Genomic DNA, 23,320 nt, shown 5'->3' with positions numbered 1-23,320 from the left:
TCCAGTGATGCCCACAGTCTTTGGTAATTTATTTTTCTTCCTTTGTAGGCAAAAGAGCATTTCAAAGCAATGGCAGGATCTCCTGGATCAGCTGCAGAGACGAGAACAATCCCTGGGAATCATGCAGGAAATTCTGGGCCTCCTGAGGGATATAGATGCCATTGCAGAGGAGCTGAAAGAGCTGCAGGTACTGAGCCCTCTCCAGCAGCACACAACTTGCAATGCTGCCAATGTGTGTTCCCATCTTCCAGGAGACTGGCTGGTGCCAACAGGAGATAAGTCTATCAGCTATAGAAAAAATACACAATTTTCACCTAGATACCTAATTGAGCATTTGGTCCATCATCACAGATAAATACACAAGGGAAACCAGGCTTTGGTATAGGGGATTTCTCAAATCAGAAAGCCAGGAATCCTATTACATGGAATGTACAACAGGTTCAAGTTATATGGTAAAATAAAGATGCAAAATAATATTTTCTAAATTTACGAGTGCAAAAGCAAAAGTGAAATAAACACACCTCCTGTTTCCATTTCACATAATTCTTCTGAGTTAGCTTCTAGAATTTCCTGCAGTAATTTAACACGTGGGAATCAGCTCAGGCTTACAGGTATATAAGCTCATGAGAAATGAAAGTTCCACTGTAAATGCATAGTGGCTGCTTTTAGCAAGAATTTCCACCTGTTACCAGAGTGTCAGAGCACAAACTCTTCAGCATGAGAAATAACTGGGTTCTTATTGATTTTGTAATGGAAGGAAGTACGTATACATCCTTTGCCTTGAAGATAAGCCTCATGACTACTGGTTGCTTTGTACCAAAGCTGAAAGAGTCAGCATGCTATATGAAGTTGTGAATTTCAAATTAAAGATAAGAGCTATCTCTAAATTATAAATATTTCTGTCCTAGCATTAGTAGGCAAAGACTATCTAATGGTAATAGTGGTGTTGGAACAGCAGTAGTCTGAGAATATGGGAAAAGATTGGTAAGGAAATAAAGTACCCTAGGATTAATAATTGTATCCATTGACAGAATTAGAAAGAAGACAGACTGATAAGCACTTCTTGTCAGCCACCAATTAAGTACTATAAAGTACTTATTTTCATTATTTACATAGACGCTCCTCAAATAAAAGAACTTTGCCGTTAGAAAATATCATAGAATGGGATATTGTGGAATTCTTCAAATACCGAGTGTGAATCAACCTGCCTACGGATGGGTCTACAGAGAGATATTCATTGCACCCACAAATTCTGAGACCTTGAGTGCCTAATCAGAAGAAATATCTTAGGTACAAAAACAGATGCCTATTTGATGAACCCATTACTTACACTGCAGCAGATTGAAACTCTGGATTGTTGCCATTAGCTTGTGGAATTAAAAAAAACAAGTATGATTTCTCTAAATAGGCAGGTTTTTAGCTTCACCTATCTGACACTCTGGGACAGCTATGAGAAGCTATGAGAGACAACAGGAAACTTTCAACTGATTTATTTGCACTGAGACCCTGCATGGACTCTCTGAAAATGTCTCTTTTTTTCTTCTCATTTTGTAGGTGCTAGTGAATTCCCAGGACTGTGGGAAGCAGCTCCTTGAAGTGGTAGATTTGCTGCAGAATCACAACTTGGTTGACTCACAGATCTCTTCCTATGATGACAGATTGACACACATCACCCAGAGAACAGGAGAAATCAGCAAGGACAGCACAGTTAAATCAGAATTGCTTTATGCAAAAGTTCAGATGCTTCATCAGCTGTACCAGAACCTCACAGCTCAGAGCAAGTCACGGTAGGTCTGTGCTGGTAGCTCTGTTCTTCCTGATTAGGATACCCAATGTGCCATTCTTTAATGAGAAGGATTAAAGAATGGCACAGCTTCCCAGAATTTGAAATTTTGACATTTCTACATTTATAAAGACAAAACAAAAGCAACTTAAGTGTCTTGATTGCAACTGTGAAAGGATCGCTCACTTTCATAGATGAAGAACAGATTCACTCTCAGCATTTATTATAACTTGCTTTATGAGAAGTCTGAATAGCAAATGGTTATCTCCTCATCTCCTGGAGAAAGAAGGAAATATAATTTTGTTTCTTTTGTTTTATTCCATGAATAAATTATTATATGACAAAGAGTAACTAGAGGCATTCAAATTCTCAATTTTAAAATTTTTCTTTATCAATCTACCACTGTCATCATGGAATCTTAATTCTGACAGTCACACACTGTTTGTTTCCTTGGTTCAGTAAATCTCAACTAGAAGAGGCTTTGAAGCTTTTTGAATTCTTCCGTGACTGCAAAGAGGAAGAATCATGGATCTCTGAGAAGTGGAAGCTGGCAAGAATGACAACATTAGGGAAAGATGTCAGCCAGATCACAGCCTCTATTCAGAAGAACAAGGTATCTTACTTTGCTGCTGGTGCCTTGTCTTTGTATTAAGGCAAGATTTTAGAACATCCATGTCTTTCAGTTCAGTCAGTGCAGCACTTATAAGAATGCTGTCAAACTAATCCTTATCTCAAGGATAAGATAATCCTTATCTTGTTTCAGAGTTTGGAAATTTTAAAAAATGTGTAGAGTCAGCATTTTTTTCCCAAGGAGTGGAAAGAAAGGGTAGAGAAGAAATACACTTCCTACTAGACTAGAAGTGGGACTTGTGAAGACACTGAGCTCCATATTAGCTAACTTTCGATGGGATAAAAAAAAAGGTTGCTAGTTTCTCACCTTTTTTTTTTTTTCCAAGAGAGATGAGAGTAAAGAGAGAAGTGGTGAAAAAATCAGACATGGGGCTCTTGGAAACATTTACATGACAGCAGCAGAGAGTAGGAACTGCTCTTTTCTCTTGGCTGGTAGGGAATGAGCTGTGCTGACATGTTTCCTGTCCTTGTGCTAGGCTCTTGAAGCGGAGTGCAATTCACACAGGGCCATATGTACAGATGTGATGAGGAGGGGCTGGGAGCTCAGCCAAAAGAACCCCATGCACCAGGACAGCATTCTGAGGCAGACAGACAATCTCCAGAAGCTGTGGCAGCAGCTCCAAGATGAGGTGGCTGATCGCAAAAGCCGCCTGCAGGCAGCAGCCCTCATCAAACAGGTAAGGGGGTTCTGCTGTGTGTGATATGTGGGGCATGGATGTGGTTCAGTTCTGCCCCATGTCCCCACGTGGAAGACAATGGTGGCAGGAAAGACTTCATCTGTTGGTCTTCAAAAAGATCTCTGGCAGTGAAATCTCAATTCTCCTGCAAGACAAACACGCAGGAGATTTGAGCAGCTGGGAGATGCTCTGAAGATAAAAATTCTCATGGAAATAACTCACATGATAGTGCTAATGATGAGTATTTTTAGAGGGTGGATCAGGTAGCTGTCTGACATATTTCAAAAATGAAAAAAAATTCCAAAGACCACCAACAAAAGGAATGAGCTGTGAGACTTAGATTGACCATAAACTTCACAAATCTTGCAAAGGGTTTGACCCTTCCATTCTGACCTACAATTTTAGGTCAGAAACATTCACACATCTGCAAATAAAGAATTTGTATAAACGCAGAATTCTTAAATCATATTACATTATCTCAGGTATTCTTATTCTCCCCTTCTTAGGGTTTTGCTCAGTCTGTTTTATCCATTAAATGTTTGAACAAAACTGAACAACTTTTTTCTTAAGAAAGTCTAAATTCTCTCTTCTCTCTATTAAGTTTGACACTTTTATGGTGTTTTAGTTTTTCCTTTGTCCCTCATTACTATGGGTATTCTCTTTTTCCCATTGTACTTTTATTCTATGTCTCATACTCTTGTTTTACCCTTCTACAACCACAGCCAGGCAGACTGCAAATTCTGGAAAAAAGTAAACTTCTGTTATAGACCAAGTTCATTGCTTGTTCCTTAAACATTAAGAAAATATCTGTTGGTATTACATAGCGATGCCTACAAACAGCACACATTGTGGGTTTCCTTTCATTGCTGCTGTTATGAACCATGAAGTTTTAGCTAGTTAGGAGTTTTTAAACAGCTATATAGGCAATATTTGAATCTCTTTGCTCACTGTAATTCTGTGAATTAACTGTTCGTAAGCATGAAATACATCACAAGTTTAGAGTTACCTTATCCATAGTTTTCACAACACCTGGAAGTAACCTTATGGCTACAGACCTAATGGAATTTCTCCTTATTCATAATTTTATAAAGAGGAAGGAGGTGGATATGATACTGCCAGCATGAATCCAAGTGTTTTCCTCTCTGTGTTCCTTCAGTACTTTGCTGACGTTGATGAAGCAGATTCGTGGTTGCGAGAGAGGCAGCCCCTTCTCGCCAGCAAGGACTATGGCAAAGATGAATCAAGCGCCGAAGCGCTGCTGCATCGTCACTTGCGCCTGGAGAAGGAGATTGCAGCCTATTCCTCTGAGATGAGGCGCCTCAAAGAGCAGGCTGACATTGCAGCACAGCAGGCTCCAGCTGCAGTAAGTAGAGGAGGGATTGTGTCACATTGTTTTGAAGAACGGAAACGAAATGGTTTTTCAATTATTTATTTTTTATCTATTTTACCCAAATAGAATATTCAAAATTAAGTTTTTAATTAGAATTGGGGAAAATTTGTAGGTGAAGAAGAAGTTCCTTGTTTGCTCATAGCACACCTAGTTAGTATTCTTTGAAGTGCTAGAAATATTCTCATCCATGTTAGTTCCCTATACTGATCCTCACAAATACATTCTCATTTTTTATTCTCATAAAATTATTCATTTCAATTATCTTTTAAAAGCAGACATTTAATCAGAACATCCTTACAAATTCTTCTTCTACCCTAATGTAGTGAAGAACTATCCCACAACTCCAGAAGTAATTCATACCATCCCTTATTTTTAAGGCAAATGAGATGAAGTCAAGCTCTGCAGATGCCCCTCTTTTTCACTGACTAGAAAGGGAACTTTTGACCTGAGATCAGCTCATTTAATAACAGAATTCAGGGGAGATGAATGAATGAATGACATATTTCATAGCTTGCTTCTTTAGACATCTATATTCACTCAATATTTAGCCCAATAAATTTGAGAGTGGTGGGCATCTCTTGTGGTCTTTGCTTTACCTTGTCAATCCAACATTAATTTTTATTAGAAAAATATTTTATTACTTAGCTGTGAAATGTGAAAAAGCATGTGATGAGATGGTGTTAATGCACAAAAATTATTGATTCACTACAGCACTCACAGATTTTGAAACTGGAGGTGTTCAGGTACTAAAACATCACCACAAAGAGAACCATGAGCATAGTCAATTGCCTTGCTTTGTTGGCACTTCTGAAAATAAAAAAGTTCCTCCAACCAAAGAACTTTGATTTGGGCAGGAAATGAGAATTTTTACTGAATCAATATGGTTTGAAATTAGGTGAATTAAAGTTCTTCTTTAAACAAAACCAAAATATTTTTCAGGTTTTTAAATTCATTTTTTCAGAATAAAGCAGTGGAAACAGTTCCCAAAAAATACTGGAAGATTTTGTTTTAAAGTTTTTGGGTTTGTTTTGCTGTGATTTGAACTAGCAAATCCAAGTTTCCCTTCCAAATGAAATTTTATCCAAATCAGAAATTCTCATCCATTGACTTTGTTAAATTTTTCTTAACAGATGACAAAGAGGGAAGCCCCAAGCGACTTAAATCAAAAGACAACTAAGTTACCATTCAGTCGAACCTGGGCAACATCTGAAACTGCATCCACTGGAACCTCAAGTATGGATGATCATTTTCTTCCAGAGAATATCTGGAAGACCCAAGAAGAAATAGATTCACTTTATGAACATCTACAGAGCATGGCTGAGGTATAATTCCCCCTTCTGCTGTGCAGCTCATGAAGAAGTCCAAACCAGTGAAAATTGAAATTAAGTGCTTGCTGGCTTCTTTTCAGTTTAATACTGTGCCTCAATCCAGTTAATTCCTGTAGGACTTCAAGCCTTGAGATTATCACTGAAGTTTTGTATCAAAAAAAAATTTATGTGGGCAAATTTCCCATTTACATTCCAGTATTTTTAGTCCATGAAAAGCAGATTTTTTTCTGTAATCCTTTTCCCCTCTCCACTTAATGTTTGCTTGTTGTAGCTCCTACATCACTGGGCTGTCTTGCATGACACCAGCAAAAATAAACTGGAACCTGAGTTTTGTTAATATGCTGCTCTTCACTCACACCTGCTCTAATCATGCCCTAAAGACTGACAAAAATGTGTTGCTTGTGACTTTTACATATTCTAGAGACTACTGCCTTATGTCTTCAGCACGCAGCAGCAAGTAGAACAGCAGCCTTCCAAAAAAGTATCCAAAGTATCCAAATGAGTCTTTTATGTTTTTAAACCACTGTTGCTCTGGAAGAAGTATTGTGATCTTAAAATTTCATGTTCTGTTCTCTTTCAGAAGTTTCTGGGAAAACTACTAAGTTACCACCTGTGTATTGTAGCTTAAATGGAAGGATCTTTTTTCTGTTGCTTCAAATGGTAAGGAGTTATTACAACAATAGTTAAGTCTTCATCTCTTTTACAGAACAGAAAAAAGGCTTTGGAGGAGATGATTGGATATTATCGCTTCTGTAGCTCTTGTGAAGAATTTCAGTCATGGATGAGAGATAAAGAGAACATTTTCCGCACTCTTCAACCTCAAGCAGACAATGTGGAGGTCATGCAGCAGAAATATCAGGTACCCCTTTTTCCTTTTCACAGATGACACATTTTAAATCAATTTTACCTTAAGAGAAATTATAAAGTTGAGAAATGATGTTTTGAGAGCCTTTTCATTTAATTCATCTTAGAGAGTCATGCATAGACCAGATATTTCTTTTGTACAGACTATGCTGAATTACGGAATCTGATGTGACTTTGTCCCTTTATCTTCCTGTGAACATGGTATATCGTGTACAAATATCATTGTACACAAGGATTCTTTCTGTTGTTTATCTTGCATCACTTTACAAAAGTACCAAATTATGAAAAAATCCAACAATGCACTTGCATCCCAGTGGAGCGGGACATACGTGCACAGTGTGCACACCAGGGAGGTCAAGGGGCTGCAGGGCAATTGTGGGCACAGGTGTGCATGGAGTCAGCAGGCAGGCAGGAGGAGAAGTCAGCTGTGAAAATGGGATATGAGTGGATATAAAAGATTATTGGGAATTGTGTCCACAGAACTGGAGAAACCTCATGTTCTTCATTCTAGTATTTTTCCACTTCAGAGATTTTTAACAGAACTGGCTGCAGGCAAAGGCCAGCTGGAAGACATTGAAAACTTAGCTGTTAAATATGGAAAGATCAGTCCCAGCAAATATTTTGAAATCCAAACTTGGATGGAAAAGATCAACATCAGGTAAAAGTGCTACTGATAAGCAGAGGATTGTTTAATCGGGTAACTGGAGAGCTGACTATTCATATCCCTTCTAGACAACAGTGCCACAAATGGGAAAGAGGCAGCCCTCAGCTGGCTGCAGGCTGGCCCTGAGCTCAGTACTACATCTCCAGAACTGAGGGAGCCACCTGGGACCCTGGTACCAAATCGCTTAAACTGTAGAAATTTGTGTGTGCACATTAAAGCACAATGTGAATTCGTCCACAGGTGACAATGTTGTATTCAGAGTGGTTCTGCAGCACTGCAGCTGATTTGGTTACTTAAGCATCAGGGTAAGGACACACTTCACAAATCTTGAAAGGAACATCATACCATGTTTGACTTCACCAAGAGTATTTAATACCTATTGTGAATGTATTCCTGCTACCATGTCACTCAGTGGACATAGGCAGGTCTTGATTTTTACCATGGTTGTTTAATTGCATCATGTTCAGAGTGTTCTGGTCACCTGAGCAGGTCTCCATTTTTGAGATGACACTGATATGAACTTTGATGTTGTGAGGGAGTGCTGGTGTTCACCCCCGCCCAACCCAACCATTTACGTCCTTATGTAGTCTTTATAAAAGACTTTTTCTGAACAGAAAACAGGTACAGATCATTTATAACAATGGCTATAAATCGTTGTCTTGCTTCAAGATGGCAATCCATGGAAACACTGAAGGAGGAGAAAGGCTCTGAACTGATTGGAGTGGCTGATGTGAGGACATTTCTTCAGGACTGTCAGAGCATAGGAGTGCTACTGCAAGACAAGATGGTCCAACTCAGGGATCTGGAACCAGGGAACTTTCCTGCTGGACTAGAGTCAGACAAGCGCAAACTGTACACAATTGAGAGAGAGGTCCTGGTGACAGAGAGGAAAATTGAATACTTGAGGAGTGTTGCAAAATCGTAAGGAACCTTCTTTATGTTTTCACTTTCTTTGCTAGTTCTCTAAGATCATGCTGTAAATTATGGCTGTAAAGAGAAAGAACAGCTTTTAAAGTTTTTCTTTCTAGAAATCCAAAGAACTCATTTGCCTGCCGGACTGAGCTGATTTCTCTTGAGTGTGGCTGGGTGAGCTGGGAGGTGTTTGTTTCCAGACTTCACAGTTGTAGAAGGATGAATACCACAGGATTGTTTGTGACTCTAAAAAAAATCCTCTCTTCTGTTAGTTACCTACTTCAAAATGTGGAGGTATTACTTAGGTCCTGAAAGAGGGTAACCAGAGGAAACAAGGGTGATGGTAGGAAAATAGAAGATAATTGTGTACAGGAGTTCAAATTTGAAATATTAAAGTTTTAAACTTCTCTAAGTTTCCAGTACATTCACAATGGGGATATGTTGCCTTAGCTGACTTTCTTTTTAATGGAGCTCTAAGAATCGAAATCTACTCCATTTTAAGGGTACTGGTTCAAGCTCTAAGTGTTCATACAGTTGAATGTATTTTATTTAAGGATCAAGGATACCAACCCTGCAGAGAGCAGGGCCATCACTGAGCAGGTAGAAAACATGGAGAGACTTCTGGCAGAGCTCAAGCTGGAGATCCAAAAGAAGCAGGACATTCTGCAGTGGGCCCAAAACCAGCAGTCCTTCCTGCAGGACAGCCGTAGGCTCCTACTGTGGGCAGAGGGCATTCGGGAGAAACTGAGTAGCGAAGAAATGGGTCTGGACGTGGGATCTGCAGAGCAATTGCTGAAGGAACATCAAGACCTGCTGATAGAAATTGGCTCTCAGAATGAAAGGTAGAGAGATTCTGGTAGGGTGGGCAAAGTGGGGTGGTATGACAACAGTACTGTGAAAATGAAACACGTAAATCATGTATATAAATTGTGCATGAAGGTGACACCAAAATTTTTTTCACATGCACTTGAACATTCGTGACTAAAGGAGACTGCAAAACATAAAATCTGGTCAGCTTTTGCCTACTTATCCTGCAGGCTGGTGGAGGGGGAAGGAGGAGCTGTATGTTTGCAGTAGTAGAATTCCACAAGCTCTCCTGACACTCTCAGAAAGTGCCATCTGTACTTTATTCCAGCTCCCCATTCCTTCTCAGGCCTTATGCTTCCATTTGCCATCCATTTTCAGTTCTTCTTCTGCACTGCTATGAATTTCCAGATACTGTTGGCCCTCCTTTCCTTTTTAACCTGAAAGCCTGCTTATGTGGGCTTTCAGTGCAGCTGGGGAAATCTCACCTACAGCCTCAAGCATGTATCCCTGAACCATAAAACAGCTGCACTTTGTAGTGCGTAACCTGCAGAGAAAAGGTAATAGGGAGGGAGGGAAACTTGGTGTATGGGTGCTGCCAAAAGAGCAAAAAGCTGTGCTGAAAGAGAATTCATATTCCCTTGTTTTTCTTTTTGACTCTGGGAAGATTTCTGCAGCTTGAAGAGCTTGGGCGCAAAGTAGTCCACCAACAACCCAGTAACAACAGGAGCAGAGATGTCCACCAGACCATGGAGAGACTTGCCAAGGAGAAAAAAGAGCTGGAGGAAATGTGGGAAAAGCGATGGGAAAAGCTGCAGGATGGCCTGGAATTGCAGAAGTTCAATAGGGAGGGAGACCGTATCAATGCAGCCCTCTCTGGCCATGAGGCATTTCTCCGGGGCCATGACCTTGGGGTAGGTACAGCAGCTGATTTCGTTTTCTCCTGCTTCTCCTCCCCATCCAGGGAGTAGCAGCAACCTTCTTTATTAGAATGGCTTCTTTATTCTTCTGATCACGGCATTTCCATGCTTGGGAAATAGACTTTCAGGATCCTATTAATATTCTTATGTTCTTACTCATCTTAATGAGAACAAAGCTCATTGTCCCTCAAAACAAAAATTTAAAACAGCTAGGGTTGTAATTTGTTGCTGTTTGTGCATGCCATATGGTTTGTATAAAATTGACTCATCCATTAAAAAATAAGGTTTCTGTTTAAACTTAGTAATTTTTTTCAAGTAAAAATGTAACCTTTTTTAAAAAAAGGTTTTTCTTTAATTAATTTAAGAATATTAAAGCATATGAAGCAAAAAAAAAAAAAAAAACAAACCAAAAAAACAAATGCAGACAATATTAACAAAATCAGTGAAGAAGGAGGTTGTGATCTCTCATCACCTCTTATGTTTTCTGGTGAACCCAAGACATTCACACTTTGGGATCAACTGAGTAGAATAAAGTTTTACAAGTTAGTCTTTTCTATTGCATATGCCTAGATGGGCCATAGTGGGGGTATAAATTTAGAATACAGATTTTCTTAAAAGGTGAAAATGGAACCATATTGGAAACATAGAACAGAGAAACCAGATATGATACAAACCTGCTGCTTGTTGTAGCCCTGAACATCCTTGGGCTCATTCAAAATGTACACTCTATCTTCTGCCTGAGACAGAAGGAGGAAAGTAAGGTCCCACTATTTTTTTCTTTTTTTCACTGCTACAGAAACAAAAGTAGGAGCAAGAAAAGTTCTGATCAAATTTTCTTTTTCAAATGCAGGACCATGTAGATGCTGTTCGGAGCCTGCTAAAGCAACATCAGGAATTTGAACAACTGCTGATGGCACTGAAGAGACGAGTGGAAGCCCTCAATGAAAATGGGGTGAAGCTATTAGAGAGCAGGCACTTTGCATCTCATGTGTGAGTCCAAACCCATTCCTTTTTTATTTAGCTTTAATAAATGATCCAGTGTAATCAGGTGAAATGAAAAATTTTCTCTGAGGAGAAATTAGTTGACCTCCAATCCAACATTTGATGGAAAAGGGAGCCAAAAGGAATTCTTTTCAAAAAACAGTGCTCTTAGGACAAATGAGCTTGAGGTTAAAGGTGGCATTTGGCAGAACACTAGAATAATTTTTTTGGTATCATAAGTTACATATAGTGATAAAACTTCCTTAAAGTGAACTCATTAAATGCTTACAGAAAAGTAATTCCTTAATTTATTGGTATCACATATTAGGAATACAGTTCGCTTTTAGAAAGTTACTGAAGGCTTCATGATCAAAATTCTTCATGAGCAGCTCCTTCATGGTTTTGTCCAAGCTGAACTGTTACCTGTAATTCCTTTTTGTGTGCTAGAGCCACTAGGATCTAGTAAGGGGACCCCTTTACAAACAAGAATTAGAAATAGAGGGTTAGAATTGATCTCTTGGATCAGAAGACCGTGTCCTTGTGATCATAAGTGATAATGTCTTGAACACGCCCTCCACAAATTTATAAAACTGCCCTTAAGAGCTGATTTCTTGCCAGCACTACTACCATTAAAAAGCTATTCCAAAGCCTCATTGCACTTACACCAAAGAAGTTGTTTTTATTTAATTATAAGTAATAACACAATACTATGGAATATTCGGGGCAGAGAGAGGCCTCAGTGTTCCAGTGTATGTATGGCGGCACTGCACTAATGTGACACAGCCATACAAGAGGAAAATCCAGAGCATCTGGCAAGCAACACCTGCTCTCCAGGTGAGCCCAACATGGTGATGGGACAGGGCCATATATCCCTTTTTCCTGTTAGCAAAGTTGTAGAACCTAAGAAAAAACATTTATATCACAGTCATGCCTGCAGCATAAGCAAGGGGAACCAATATTTGTACAGCATTGGACTTCCTGTTTTTCTTGGTAGTATTGAAGAGAGGATGGTCACTCTCCGGAGAAGGTGGGAGCAGCTGATACAAAGCAATGCCAAGCGAAAACAGAGGTTGTTGGATTCCCTACAATTACAGGTAATGGATAATGCAGGCATCTGTGAATTTGGAATTTCACCCCTTGTCTTAATACGAGAAAAAAACTCAAACTGCTGAGCATTCCTACTGCAGCTCACTTTCTCTTTTGCTGTGGGACAGAGCTTTGTTTCTCAGGGAACAGATGATGCACTGGTAATAAAACTTACAAAGCTATAGCCATAGAAAATTTTTTTTTTAAAAAGGAGATTCTGAATGAAAAATATCAACAGAATGTTTTGTCTACTGGTTAAATTTATTCTGCTCATTACTTACTATTGTTCTGGGCCTCAATAACAGTACAGTTAATCAAAGTTTTGGCACCAAACTTAGTTTCTATGCTGAGATATGAAGTTATACTAGAGAAGTGATCCTCTTCTGGTTAAAATATTCTATCAATGATGCAAAACTTCACTGACAATTACAGGAAACAGATTAGTAAATGTGGTAAAAAAGGGACCAAGAGATATTATGGTGGCTTAAAACCTCATCTGTAGTTTAAGATCCTACTTCTTCATTAGTTAAATCAATTTAATCCTGTTTGTTTTCTGTAAGGAGTTTAATCGTGATGCTGCTGAACTTTTGATATGGATGGAAGAGAAGTACAAGATTGCGTCAGATGAATCCTATCGTGATCCAACAAATGTTCTGCGCAAGCTGAAGTGGCATGAGGCTGCTGAGAAGGAAATGTTGGCTAATGAGGAGCACTTTACAACACTGATAAAGGTGTGAAGGCAGCTTTGGAGCTAGGTTTTCCATCTCGTACCAAAATTCATAGATGCTGACTGCTAATAAAGTGATGCACTGTGTTTCTCCAGAAAGGAAATAAATTGGTTCAAGACAACCACTACGCTGCAGTTTCTATCCAGGAGAAGATGTCAGAGCTCAAAAAGAAGTGGAGGGAATTGTATGGCAAGATGATAGAGAGAGGTGACAAACTGAGACAAGCTGGACAGCAGGAACAGCTCATGGAACTGCTGCAGGTCAGGAAGTCATGAGGAACAGAGGGGAGGAATGACCTAGGAGCCTGGTTCCTCTATTGTGTGGACATCACATAATAGAGAATACCATCCAGACAGAAGTGGTTTTTAAGGTCTCCATTCTGTCTACAGTCCCAGGAAAGAAACCCCAGTTTTATGTTGCCCAAGCTTACTTCAAAGCTATGAGCATGATAATAATGCCAGTGAAGCATCAGGCTGATGAACTCAGGCTCAACACTGCATCTGTGTGGCCATCCTGTACTGGGAAAACAGCCCAAACTCTGCAGGGCTCAATGCTGTGCAAACATAACTGCTTGCCTGGAGGCAGTCTGGGGCTGCAGGCATGGCACTGTATTAAGCACACAGTCATCCAAATTCTGTAACAAAGAGAATAATGCTGTGAAGCTGTTTTGAGACCATTATGAATGGAACTGCTGTTGAGTTATAGCTACAATCTGAAGTCTTTGAAGATTGACTCTTTTATACTATGTTGATGAAGATATTTCAAAGAGACTGTTTTCAATGATGTGCTTTAGTGTCTCAGAGAGAAGAGTGCTCCAAAATAGTTCAAAAAACAAAATATTCCCAGAAGATGTCTCTTAGAGATATCCAGACATCATATTACCAAGAAAGGACAATTGGATTTAAAAACTATGTCCAGGAGGCTGTCATAGGAGGGGGTGAGTGTAAAAAAATGTTGTTGAAAGGACAGTATAAATGTGCTGTAATCTTTTCCTGGCAGGATGCCAAAAAGAAGATAGAAAAAATTGAGAAAGTTCTTCAGGAATCTGAGACAGGCCATGATTTGCGCTCCAGCCGTGATCTACTCAAGCAGCACAGACAGCTGGAAAATGAGACACGTGAGCTGGCCGAGAAAATGAATGCCATTGTATCTCATGCAAGGAAAATGGCCACCAATCACTTTGACTCCCAGAGGATTCTGGATGAAACACAGAAATACCTGAAAAGGTATGGTGTCCCTCTGTTTCTTGTCTCTGCCCACCTCTTGTGACAAATAGCATTTTTTATTCTACCTTCTAAAGAATTCTCTTGGTTGATTAAGTTTAACCCATACTCAGGAAAGATTTCTTCTCCCAGCTGGAGCACAACTGTGGTTGGATCTGCACCTACACAGCTTCCTGTTGATGCACCTCAACCTTTATGACTGGACATTGCTCCTTGCCATCTGCACTCCTCCTCTTGTCCCTTTCTTATCCACAGGTCATCCACAGCTTTGTAAGAGGTACAGTGATCCAGCATTCAAGACATCACAGGTCAAGTCTAGGACTTTAAAAGTGTAAATAATTTTTTCTCTGCTTACATTTAGTGTTATCATATAGGTCTGCTTGTCAAGGGATCCTTGTACATGCAGCCAGAACTAACTATTGAAACTTAATTTCAAAGAACTGTCTAGTGTTTCGAAATCTCCACGATTGTGTTGTGGACTAATTCCCTTGGAAGAATGAGGATAAAGCTTTGTTTTAACATATATTTAATGGATGACCCCTAGGTTTGAGTCTTTGCAAGCACCTCTTTATGAGAGACATAAGTTGCTGGAAGCTGCTGTGGATCTTTATGAGTTCTACCATTATCATGACATGGAACTGAACTGGATCAATGAGCGCTTGCCTATTGCCCATTCCACCAAATGCGGGAAGTCCTTGGATGTGGCTCAAAACCTGTTGCAAAAGCACAAGGTAACTCCTTTAATCAAGTGCTTCATAGCATGGTTGCACACTGCAATTCAGCTCAGCCTACAGACCTGCATCCACCCCTGCACGGTCAAAGCTTCCAATAAGTACATGCACTGATTCCAGCTCTGGTCCAGCTAAAATGGTTCAGTGGATTGACACAAATCAACAGAGTGGTGATGATTTTCAGAAGAAACACAACATTCCTGTAAGAACTGAAAAATTTGTCATATTATGGAGTATTATTAATGTGAGAAATTGCATAGCTCTTCCCATTAGAAAAGGATAAAAAAACCCAAAAAACAGAGCATTTGACACTAAATAGAAAAGAGTAAACTAATTAAAACTCTTGTAGTTTTCTTCTTATGGCTTCATGACACATTCTATATTGAAGTTTGTGTATACTGGATTTTCTAGGAGAGAGTATAACAGGCATTTAGCAATTATCTTAAATCTCTACAGATTTTTAAAATGGTCTGAACAAGCAACAGCCAGTCTATTTATAAGGACAGGTTAATACTCATTTCTGGGGAGTTCAGTTCTTTGCAGCAGTTCCCTACAGCCAGGGTGACACCTCAGCTGTCCTGCACCACAAACAATGCTGGATTTTGTAGCACCTTAATTGCAGGTTTCATGAGAATGCTTATAAGACCAGTGGGGAGGATTTATGGAGCAGTAGTCCAATAGTTTTCATGGTACTGATGACAGTGTCTCTCTTTGCATCATCCTTCAGCCCCTTCATTGACTTGGATATTCTATTTTTCCATCACTGGCTCAACATTTTTTTCTAATTCCCCCAGCTTTTTGTCTCATCCTGTGATCTGCTCCTTCTCCCAAACCTCCATGGCTGCTGGACAGGGGAAGGGGCGGGAGCACGGTGAAGAGAGAACTTTGCAGGGAAGTTCTGTTTCCTTACACATCCTTCCCTCCTCTCTCAGTGGCAGTAGCAAGAGAAGAGCATTATGTGAGTGGGGCTGGCACTAGTGACTGAGGCTGCAGGCATAGCAGAAATAAGACAGTCCTGGTGTCCACTTGTTGTACTGTGCCCACTGTCACCAGCTGCCAATTTTGCTTAGGACTAGGAGCACACAGAGTTTACTTGTCCTCACGTATCTTCCTTTATTCCTATTTTTTCTTTTATGTTATTCCCAGGAATTGCAGGCGGAAGTGAATGCCCACAAACAGCAAGTCCAGCGGATCCTGGATAAAGGAAAGACAATGATTGTAGGCCAGCACCCATCAGCTCAGAAAATAAGTGAGAAATGCCAGGAGCTTCTGACTGCCTGGCAGGGCTTGGAGAAATCCTGTGAGGAAAGGATGAAGCAGCTGCAGCACTCAGTTGGCTTCCAGGAGGTACAAATTAAAGCAAAGAGCTTGCACAGTAGCTTCTTCAGACAAACAAGAGGACCAAAGTGTTAAAGTGAATAAAAAAAACCAGCTTTGGTAGGACTGGTATTCTCTTCAGCTGCTTGAGGCCAGGCTCATGGGAATGGGGGCTGGACTGCATTGCTGAATGCAGCCCTCACTCCTGACCTGCTGCTCTAGAGGCTTCCCTTTGGTTCTATATCCATCCCATATGGCAGTGCACAGAGCACACATTTCTCCCAGTAGTAGCTCCTCTCTCTTGTCTTTAAACAGTCTCAGGCTTTGACTTATTAATGTAATGGATCCCGAATTGGCCCTTCATACTGGAGAATTATGACATGGAAATCAGAAAAGGGGGACTTCTTGTGCTATCCATTCTTTACCTGTTTCACGCAACAATTTTCCAGGCAATAAAATGACACTGAAGAACAGATAATATGCATTTACTCTCAGAGCAAGTTAGGGATTTTGGCTTTATTCTTTTCTATAGGCTTCTTGACTTTCATGCTTAGCCTGTTAAAAAAAAAACCCTAAAAATTCCATGCAAATATTTATATTGATAATCTAAATTTTCTGTCATCAGTGGATCATTTAGGAGTGCAGTTACTCAGATAGCACGTGCAGTTTTGTAGAAATAAACAGCATTTTCATGGAGTTCATAGGCCCAGCTAAAGTATGTTTGCTGGGATATTCAATCATCTGGCCTTTATTTCCTCTGTATATGAAAACACTTGTCAGTACTGTAGACTTTATGAAGCCTGATTCTTACAGTGATTTGAACTTCTCATGCAGAGGAAGGAGAAACATCCCTCTGATATTATACACTTATTTATTCTGCACTGAAGTCTTCCATCTGTGGCCCCATCATTATTTTGTGATTTCACAGAGAACAGTGAATTAAATACTTAATAAAACATTACAGTAAGCCTTTACAGTGCACCATTTATTTAGAATTTATTAAGTAAGAAAAAAATGTCATGAATGTTTTGAAAGTTGAAGCTCATTTGTTTTCTCTTTAACTGATAGTTTTTAATGACTACATCAGATCTGGAGGCTTGGATAGCAGAAAAATATCCACTTGTGACAAGCAAGGACTATGGTAAAGATGAAGATGGAACACTGAAACTCATCAAGAAACATAAGGTATTTCTCTGCCTAAATTCTGTAGGCTAGTCTGATATTTTGGTCTCTCTGCAGGCATAAAATTGTTTGTCTCATTGGTAGTTGAGTGCCCAGCTATCTACAAGATTTTGCAATGATATATGTCTACATATGGATAGATTGATAGAAGAGATCAGTGCAGTTGACTAACCTGGTTGGTAAAATGTAGTCTGGGGGTAAAGGAGGATGGTGAATATTCTCATATTCCTCTGAGGCCAAATCTGACTATCTGCTTTTCAGCATCAACAGATGCATGCAGAAGTCTTGTAATTTTTTCCTAAAATCAAAGATACAGATAAAGTGTTAATCCAGGAATACTTTTCTCTACCTAATATTCTATCAGGGAATTCTAATTGTCTTTATTCATCTAAATTGTTTGAATTTCTGTACATTTTTTTTAATGTTGCTAGAAAATAATCTAAAATTAATCAGGTCTTGGAAATGTCATGTCCTTCCCAAAAGTATTTCTTTTTCAATCACTACACCCTAGGTTGTTCACAAGAAGTGGCTATTTTGGACAACTGACTCTCAATGCACTGTTCTTCTTTGTCAGGCACTGGAGCATGAGATTGCCATTTACCAAGATTTGTTGAAAGAACTCAGTGAAAGTGCCCAAACTCTTCCTCTTGTGGGCTCCATTGAGTATATTGAAGTTGATGCACCAAAGGAACAAGTTCATTCAAGACTCCAGGAGTTACAGGAGCTAGCAGCAGCAAGGTATAAACCAGAACTCCCACTTGGATCCTAGATTAGATTCATACCCACTGAAATCAATAAAGGATATCTCCAGTTACTTCACTGGAATTTATATTCATTATATTATAAATAAGATGTTAATTATAATTATATTGTTGTTGTTGTTGCTACTAATTTTGGTTTACTTCTATAATTTTATAATAAAATTATCTTATCTCCTCTTCTTCCAGTTATAATTAGGAAATTACTTATTTCTATATTATAATTTTGTGCATTTATGAGCTTTTCATTTTACTAAACAAGACTGCTACAATTTATTTGAGGAGTTTTGCTACATATTAAGGATTTGATATCTATTAATTTCCTCTTTAATCATCTTCCTGTAAAGTGACTTAAGGTGCCAGATTCTGGCTTGCATTTGTGGCATTTAGAATCTGCTATCAATAGGAAAAATGTTTTTAGAATGTTCCCTTAATGTTACTTTAAAATTACTTTATTTCTACATATTTTAAGGGAGACAATAATGGACACACTTATTTATATGCCCAGTGATTGTGCTACTATAGGAAGGCTTTTATTCTTGAATTAATAATTTACTTTTAATTTCACTTTCTTTCAGTTATTATTACAGCAAGATATTTACAACAGGACAGTTGGTTTGTACAAAGGGTTTTAACACTTCTAGTTTGTTTTCAGAAAGGAAAATATGTCTGAACAACTTAGATTTTTCCCCCACAAAAATTTCACTCAGAAAAAGAAGAGGGCTCTGCAAGCAGAATAACAAATAAATTAATCTGAATCCTAGAATAATTAAACCCAAAGAAAATGCTGTTATTTTACCTTTCGTTTTTAATCTTGTTTACAGTTGAAAAAGTAAAAGCATCTATAGAAAAATCTGTGAATGGAAAGTTCAGAAAAAGAAATAATCTAGAAATATCAAAAGATTTCTGTGTGTTGAACACAGAAACACTTTGTTTTCATTCTTTCTAATGAAATTTCTTTTCATTTCATTTCATTTCATTCTTTTCATTTCTAATGAAATTTAATTTCTTTCATTTCTTTCATTCTAAATGTTAACCTGGGTCTTGTGGTGCCTTATTTGTGCTCTGGTTTGCATCTCTCATCTGCATTCTCCTTGGGCTAGACTCTTAACAAGTTACATCTCTTGTGATGAACATTTGTGACTCAAACTGGGAAGCCAGATTCTTCTTTCCTGGAATATTTGCACAGTGGCAGGCTCGTTGATGGAAAATTGATATCTTTTTTTTTTTTTGCGGTGGAAGCCCTATAACATGTCTGGATGAATTATAAAATAATCTAGACCTTTGGAAATATATAACAGGTTGGAGCAATTCTGCCAAACAGGCAATATGAGAATTGCATCCAAAGGCTTTCATAGCATCTGCTTTCCTGATGCTCAGGAAATATTTCCATCACATTTTCATTAAGCAATTCAATTATCTTTAGAAACACAGATCAGGACAGATCCAGAAAGAAATAAAGGGTATTCTTTCTCATGAAAAAAAAAAACAAAACAAAACAAAACAAAAAAAAAACCACCATCAGCAAAAATAATAATAACAAATCCCAACCTAAGTCAAAAACAGAGCAGAGAAAGAGCTCAGATAGGCACAGTGCTCTTCTGGGAAATTCAGCTAATGAGATGACCATGACCTGGCTGACAGCTGTCATCCTACAATCATAATTTCCAAATCTGAGAAGTAATCAGCTCTTCCATTACAGACATTGAGTCTTGATGGCGAGAGGTTTTGGGGGTTCATTGGAAGAAAGTTCTTGATAGCCCTTCTCTTATATTATAATATAATTATATTATCTTGTCTCCTTCCCCCAACAGAGGGAAGAAGCTTGACCAAACTCTTGTCTTGCATGAGTTTCTACGAGAATATGAAGATCTGGAAGACTGGATCACTCAGCAGAAGCAAACAGCCAGCTCTGAAGACTATGGAAATGATTACGAACATGTTTTGGTGAGTTTCTTGAGTAACAGATTAAAAAAAATCAAATAAACTGTATGCAGTGACACTGTAAACAGATACTAAGATTGTCCTTGAAAACTTAAAAGTCAGAGTAAGAAATAAGTATAAATAACTGGAAGATGGGAAGAGAAAAGGGTGAAGTGGATGGGAAGGATTGAAGGACAGGCAGCATTGCACCCTGTTACCATGAGGGCTGAGCTGTCTGAAACCACTGCATGCTAAAATGTCTACACCTCCACTGACCAAATCTTTTCTATTTTTAATAAGTAGATATGTCAGTATGGTATCCATTTAGGGTTTTTTTTCCTATTTTTTTTTAAATTTGTGATTGCTGATATACACCAGATTCTCTAAGTATATCTCTTCACATGGAATAGAAACCAATCTAATGTCAACCTGTTACAAATCACCAGCCATTCAGAATCTTCATTTTATAATTTATTTCAAAATAGCTTTCAAAATAGTCCTAAACCTTAAAATCAGGCTACATTATCCATTTGCAGTACTGAATACACATTTGCATTCATTAAGTAAAAACACATAGTTTATAATTGAAATTCATTGTACGTAGAATTTTTGTTCCTATCCCCCGTAATAATGTTTCTGCCTCCCATCTGCATCACAAACCTCATATTTTGCTAAGAGTTTGAAGCTTCTCATGGTCTTTGAAAGTAGAATCCAGTCATTCTCTGCAGTTTCTCCGTCTCTAAGTATTATCAGCTTATTACCTGTTTTTTGGGCTGTGTTCTGATGAGCAGTTATGTTTGGAAGAAGACAGCACTCAAAAGGGGTTTTCTCATTATTCTTGTTTTCCCTTCTAAAGCAACTTTGTGCCAAATATGATACATTCCGACATCAGTTGGAAGCGGCTGGGAAAAGAGTTGTGGCATTCCAGCAGCTGGCAGACAACTTGCTGAACCAAGGCTATTCTGAGTCCTGGGAAATTCGGCAGATGCAGAAACAACTAAGGTAGGAGCCTTGTGTTAGGTCTAAATTGCTTTGTGCTTTCCATTTGCTCTCAAGGAGGAGGAAGTTACAAGAAACTAGGAACGGATAAGCCATGTTCTCCTGATTCTCTAACTGCAAACTATGTGGTTTGCTCACTAATACAGAGTTGCTTCCAGTCTCATCTAAAAATAATCATCTACTTGCTGCTCTGGCTTCTTGAAAATTGCTTTGGAGGTGCTTTACAAGGTGAACTTCCTTTGCTCTTTGAAACAGGATCACCAGCTGACAGGTGTGGAGTTTAGATGCTTTTTATTGCTTCTTGTTTTCAAGTTTGAATCCCAGCACTGTTCTGCAGAATAACATTAAGATGCTCAGAGCTTATTTGCTCTGGCATCAGTCCAAACTGGCCCAGAGAAGTGTGTCTGCAGGCAGCTGTGGTCGCCACAGCATAAGACAGTTACTAAGCTATCAGAGAGCGTCCAAAGGAGGGCCTTGAGGATGATGAAGGGGCTTGAAAGGAAGCCCTTCATATGAGAAGTGGCTGAGGTCACTTGGTCTGTTCAGCCTCGAGAAGAGAAGCCTGAGAGGAGACCTCTCTGCAGTCTACAGCTCTCTTGTGAGGGGAGGGGAAGGGGAGGAGCAGATATTGATCTCTGTGATGACCAGTGACAGGACCAAGGGAATGCCTGAAGCTGAGTCAAGGGAGGCTTAGGTTGGATATTAGGAAAAGGTTTTTTACCCAGAGGGTGGTTGGGCACTGGAACAGGCTCCCCAGGGAAGCAGTCACATCACCCTGAGTTCAAGAAGTGTTTGGACAAGGCTATCAGATGGATGGTGTGATTCTTGGGGTGTTCTGTGCAGTCCATTAAAATTGGATTTAATGATTCTTGTGGGTCTTTCCAACTCAGGATATTCTATGACTCTATACTCAGTCCTCCAAGTACTGCATATGAAACCTGAAAAGTGCAATTGAGGAGAAAACTCTTGAATAGGACCATTTCTTTAAGTTCCTGGAGCAGACAGGAGGACAGAGTAGGTTGAGAGACATGCTGCCATTCAGAGAATCACTCCAACTGAATTTAAAGGCAGGAATTAAAGCAAGAACACATTTTGTTTTCAGTCTTTCTTTAGACTGATGGTCTCCTTTATTCCTAGTTTAAATGTTTTACGTTGTTCTTTTTCCCATTCTACCTTGAAGGAACTCTTGGGAGGAACTGTTGGAAATGACCAGATTACGAGGTGTGCAGCTGAGAGATGCTGAGGTCATTCACAAGTGTTACCAAGATCTGACAGATGCTCTGGCCCATATTGAGGTAAAAATTAATAGGAAAATCTCATATAATGCAAACTTTATTTCAGCTTTTTCTATGGAATATTCTTATGATTCTCAACATTCTTACTGCTGACTTCAAAAAAATTTTCAGTAAGAAGCCAGTGTGATAACTCATAGCATTAAAAAAAATTCTGGGTAATCCTTAGACACTTGACTGGTTACCTTATGAGAACCACTGGTGAAACCAGGTGGAGCTGGAGTTGCTGATCTGTGGGAAAAGCTGAGAAGATCAGTGTTTGCACTAAGGTGCCTCACAGTGCAATGCATAGAGTGATTTTGTTTGCAGTCATCAGCCCTAAGAAGCTACTGCCTTACTATGGTGGTTTTTTGTGCACTGTTGTAGTTTTATGTGTGCTGAAGAATTCTCCTCTAAAATAGGCATTTGTTTGGATTGCAATGACCATTAGCCTGGAAGGTTGTCAGGCAATCAATCATGTGACCTGATGTGAAAGCTGAGCCAAAAATCTTTTCCTCTCATTCCAGTGCCCAGTACTGGCAATAATTTCAAACAGTCCCAGCATGAAAGTCCCCCCAAAAAATCTTCATCCTTCTGTTTTATCTGAACATCCTGAAGAGTTTCACAGAGAAACCACATCCTTGCTGTAATGAGAGGTGTGGTTTCCCTAACGCAGATGTTTACAGGAGGCAGTGATCCAAGGGGTTCCACTGTTTGCAAGGCAACAGGGCTTTGTTTGTTTACACGTGATGAATTTTCTACTTGTTTGTGCTGGCAGAGGCTGCCCCATTCAACCATGTTATTCCTGTTTTCTTCCCCTGTCATGAAGAGAAAATCAAACATAGTATTTCACGATTTACTAGCTGGGATTTTCAGAACCTGGTGCTTATTTAACTTCACTGGTTAAATCGTTAATGCTGAGACAGTGACAAGTAAGGGTTCAGAAACACTTCACAGACCAGCTGTTGGTTTATCTCCATGCTGAGTTTGGTCCAGGCAACCACTACACCCTTCTTGCATTGCATCTTGTTAACAGCTTCACTCCAGGGAGGGAGAGCAGTCATCACCCTCCCTGTGCACCCTGGTCAGAAGACTACCAGGGAAAGCCTGATAGGAAAGCCTTCCTTCTCAGAGGAATATAGTACTATA

The 23,320-nt window shown here is 39.2% G+C and overlaps 1 protein-coding gene across 1 annotated transcript in view; it reads left to right on the top strand.

Annotated features, from left to right (window-relative positions):
* The window catches only part of SPTBN5 (spectrin beta, non-erythrocytic 5), a 92,853-nt gene that overhangs the window by 12,253 nt on the left and 57,280 nt on the right, over positions 1-23,320 (top strand). The window contains exons 9-31 of the mRNA XM_072930011.1: positions 49-187; positions 1,555-1,787; positions 2,243-2,396; positions 2,890-3,090; positions 4,247-4,453; positions 5,611-5,802; positions 6,515-6,667; positions 7,200-7,330; positions 8,006-8,257; positions 8,803-9,090; positions 9,720-9,966; positions 10,823-10,962; positions 11,948-12,047; positions 12,600-12,770; positions 12,863-13,027; positions 13,767-13,993; positions 14,535-14,721; positions 15,868-16,068; positions 17,107-17,223; positions 17,795-17,958; positions 19,793-19,925; positions 20,758-20,903; positions 22,081-22,195. Of these exons, the coding sequence (XP_072786112.1) occupies positions 49-187; positions 1,555-1,787; positions 2,243-2,396; positions 2,890-3,090; positions 4,247-4,453; positions 5,611-5,802; positions 6,515-6,667; positions 7,200-7,330; positions 8,006-8,257; positions 8,803-9,090; positions 9,720-9,966; positions 10,823-10,962; positions 11,948-12,047; positions 12,600-12,770; positions 12,863-13,027; positions 13,767-13,993; positions 14,535-14,721; positions 15,868-16,068; positions 17,107-17,223; positions 17,795-17,958; positions 19,793-19,925; positions 20,758-20,903; positions 22,081-22,195 (4,063 nt within the window). The remainder of the gene's footprint in view (positions 1-48; positions 188-1,554; positions 1,788-2,242; positions 2,397-2,889; positions 3,091-4,246; positions 4,454-5,610; positions 5,803-6,514; positions 6,668-7,199; positions 7,331-8,005; positions 8,258-8,802; positions 9,091-9,719; positions 9,967-10,822; positions 10,963-11,947; positions 12,048-12,599; positions 12,771-12,862; positions 13,028-13,766; positions 13,994-14,534; positions 14,722-15,867; positions 16,069-17,106; positions 17,224-17,794; positions 17,959-19,792; positions 19,926-20,757; positions 20,904-22,080; positions 22,196-23,320) is intronic.

Source organism: Taeniopygia guttata, chromosome 5 (genome assembly GCF_048771995.1).
Source record: "Taeniopygia guttata chromosome 5, bTaeGut7.mat, whole genome shotgun sequence".
Classification (NCBI taxonomy): Eukaryota; Metazoa; Chordata; class Aves; order Passeriformes; family Estrildidae; genus Taeniopygia; species Taeniopygia guttata.
This window is presented reverse-complemented; position numbering and strand designations above follow the sequence as displayed.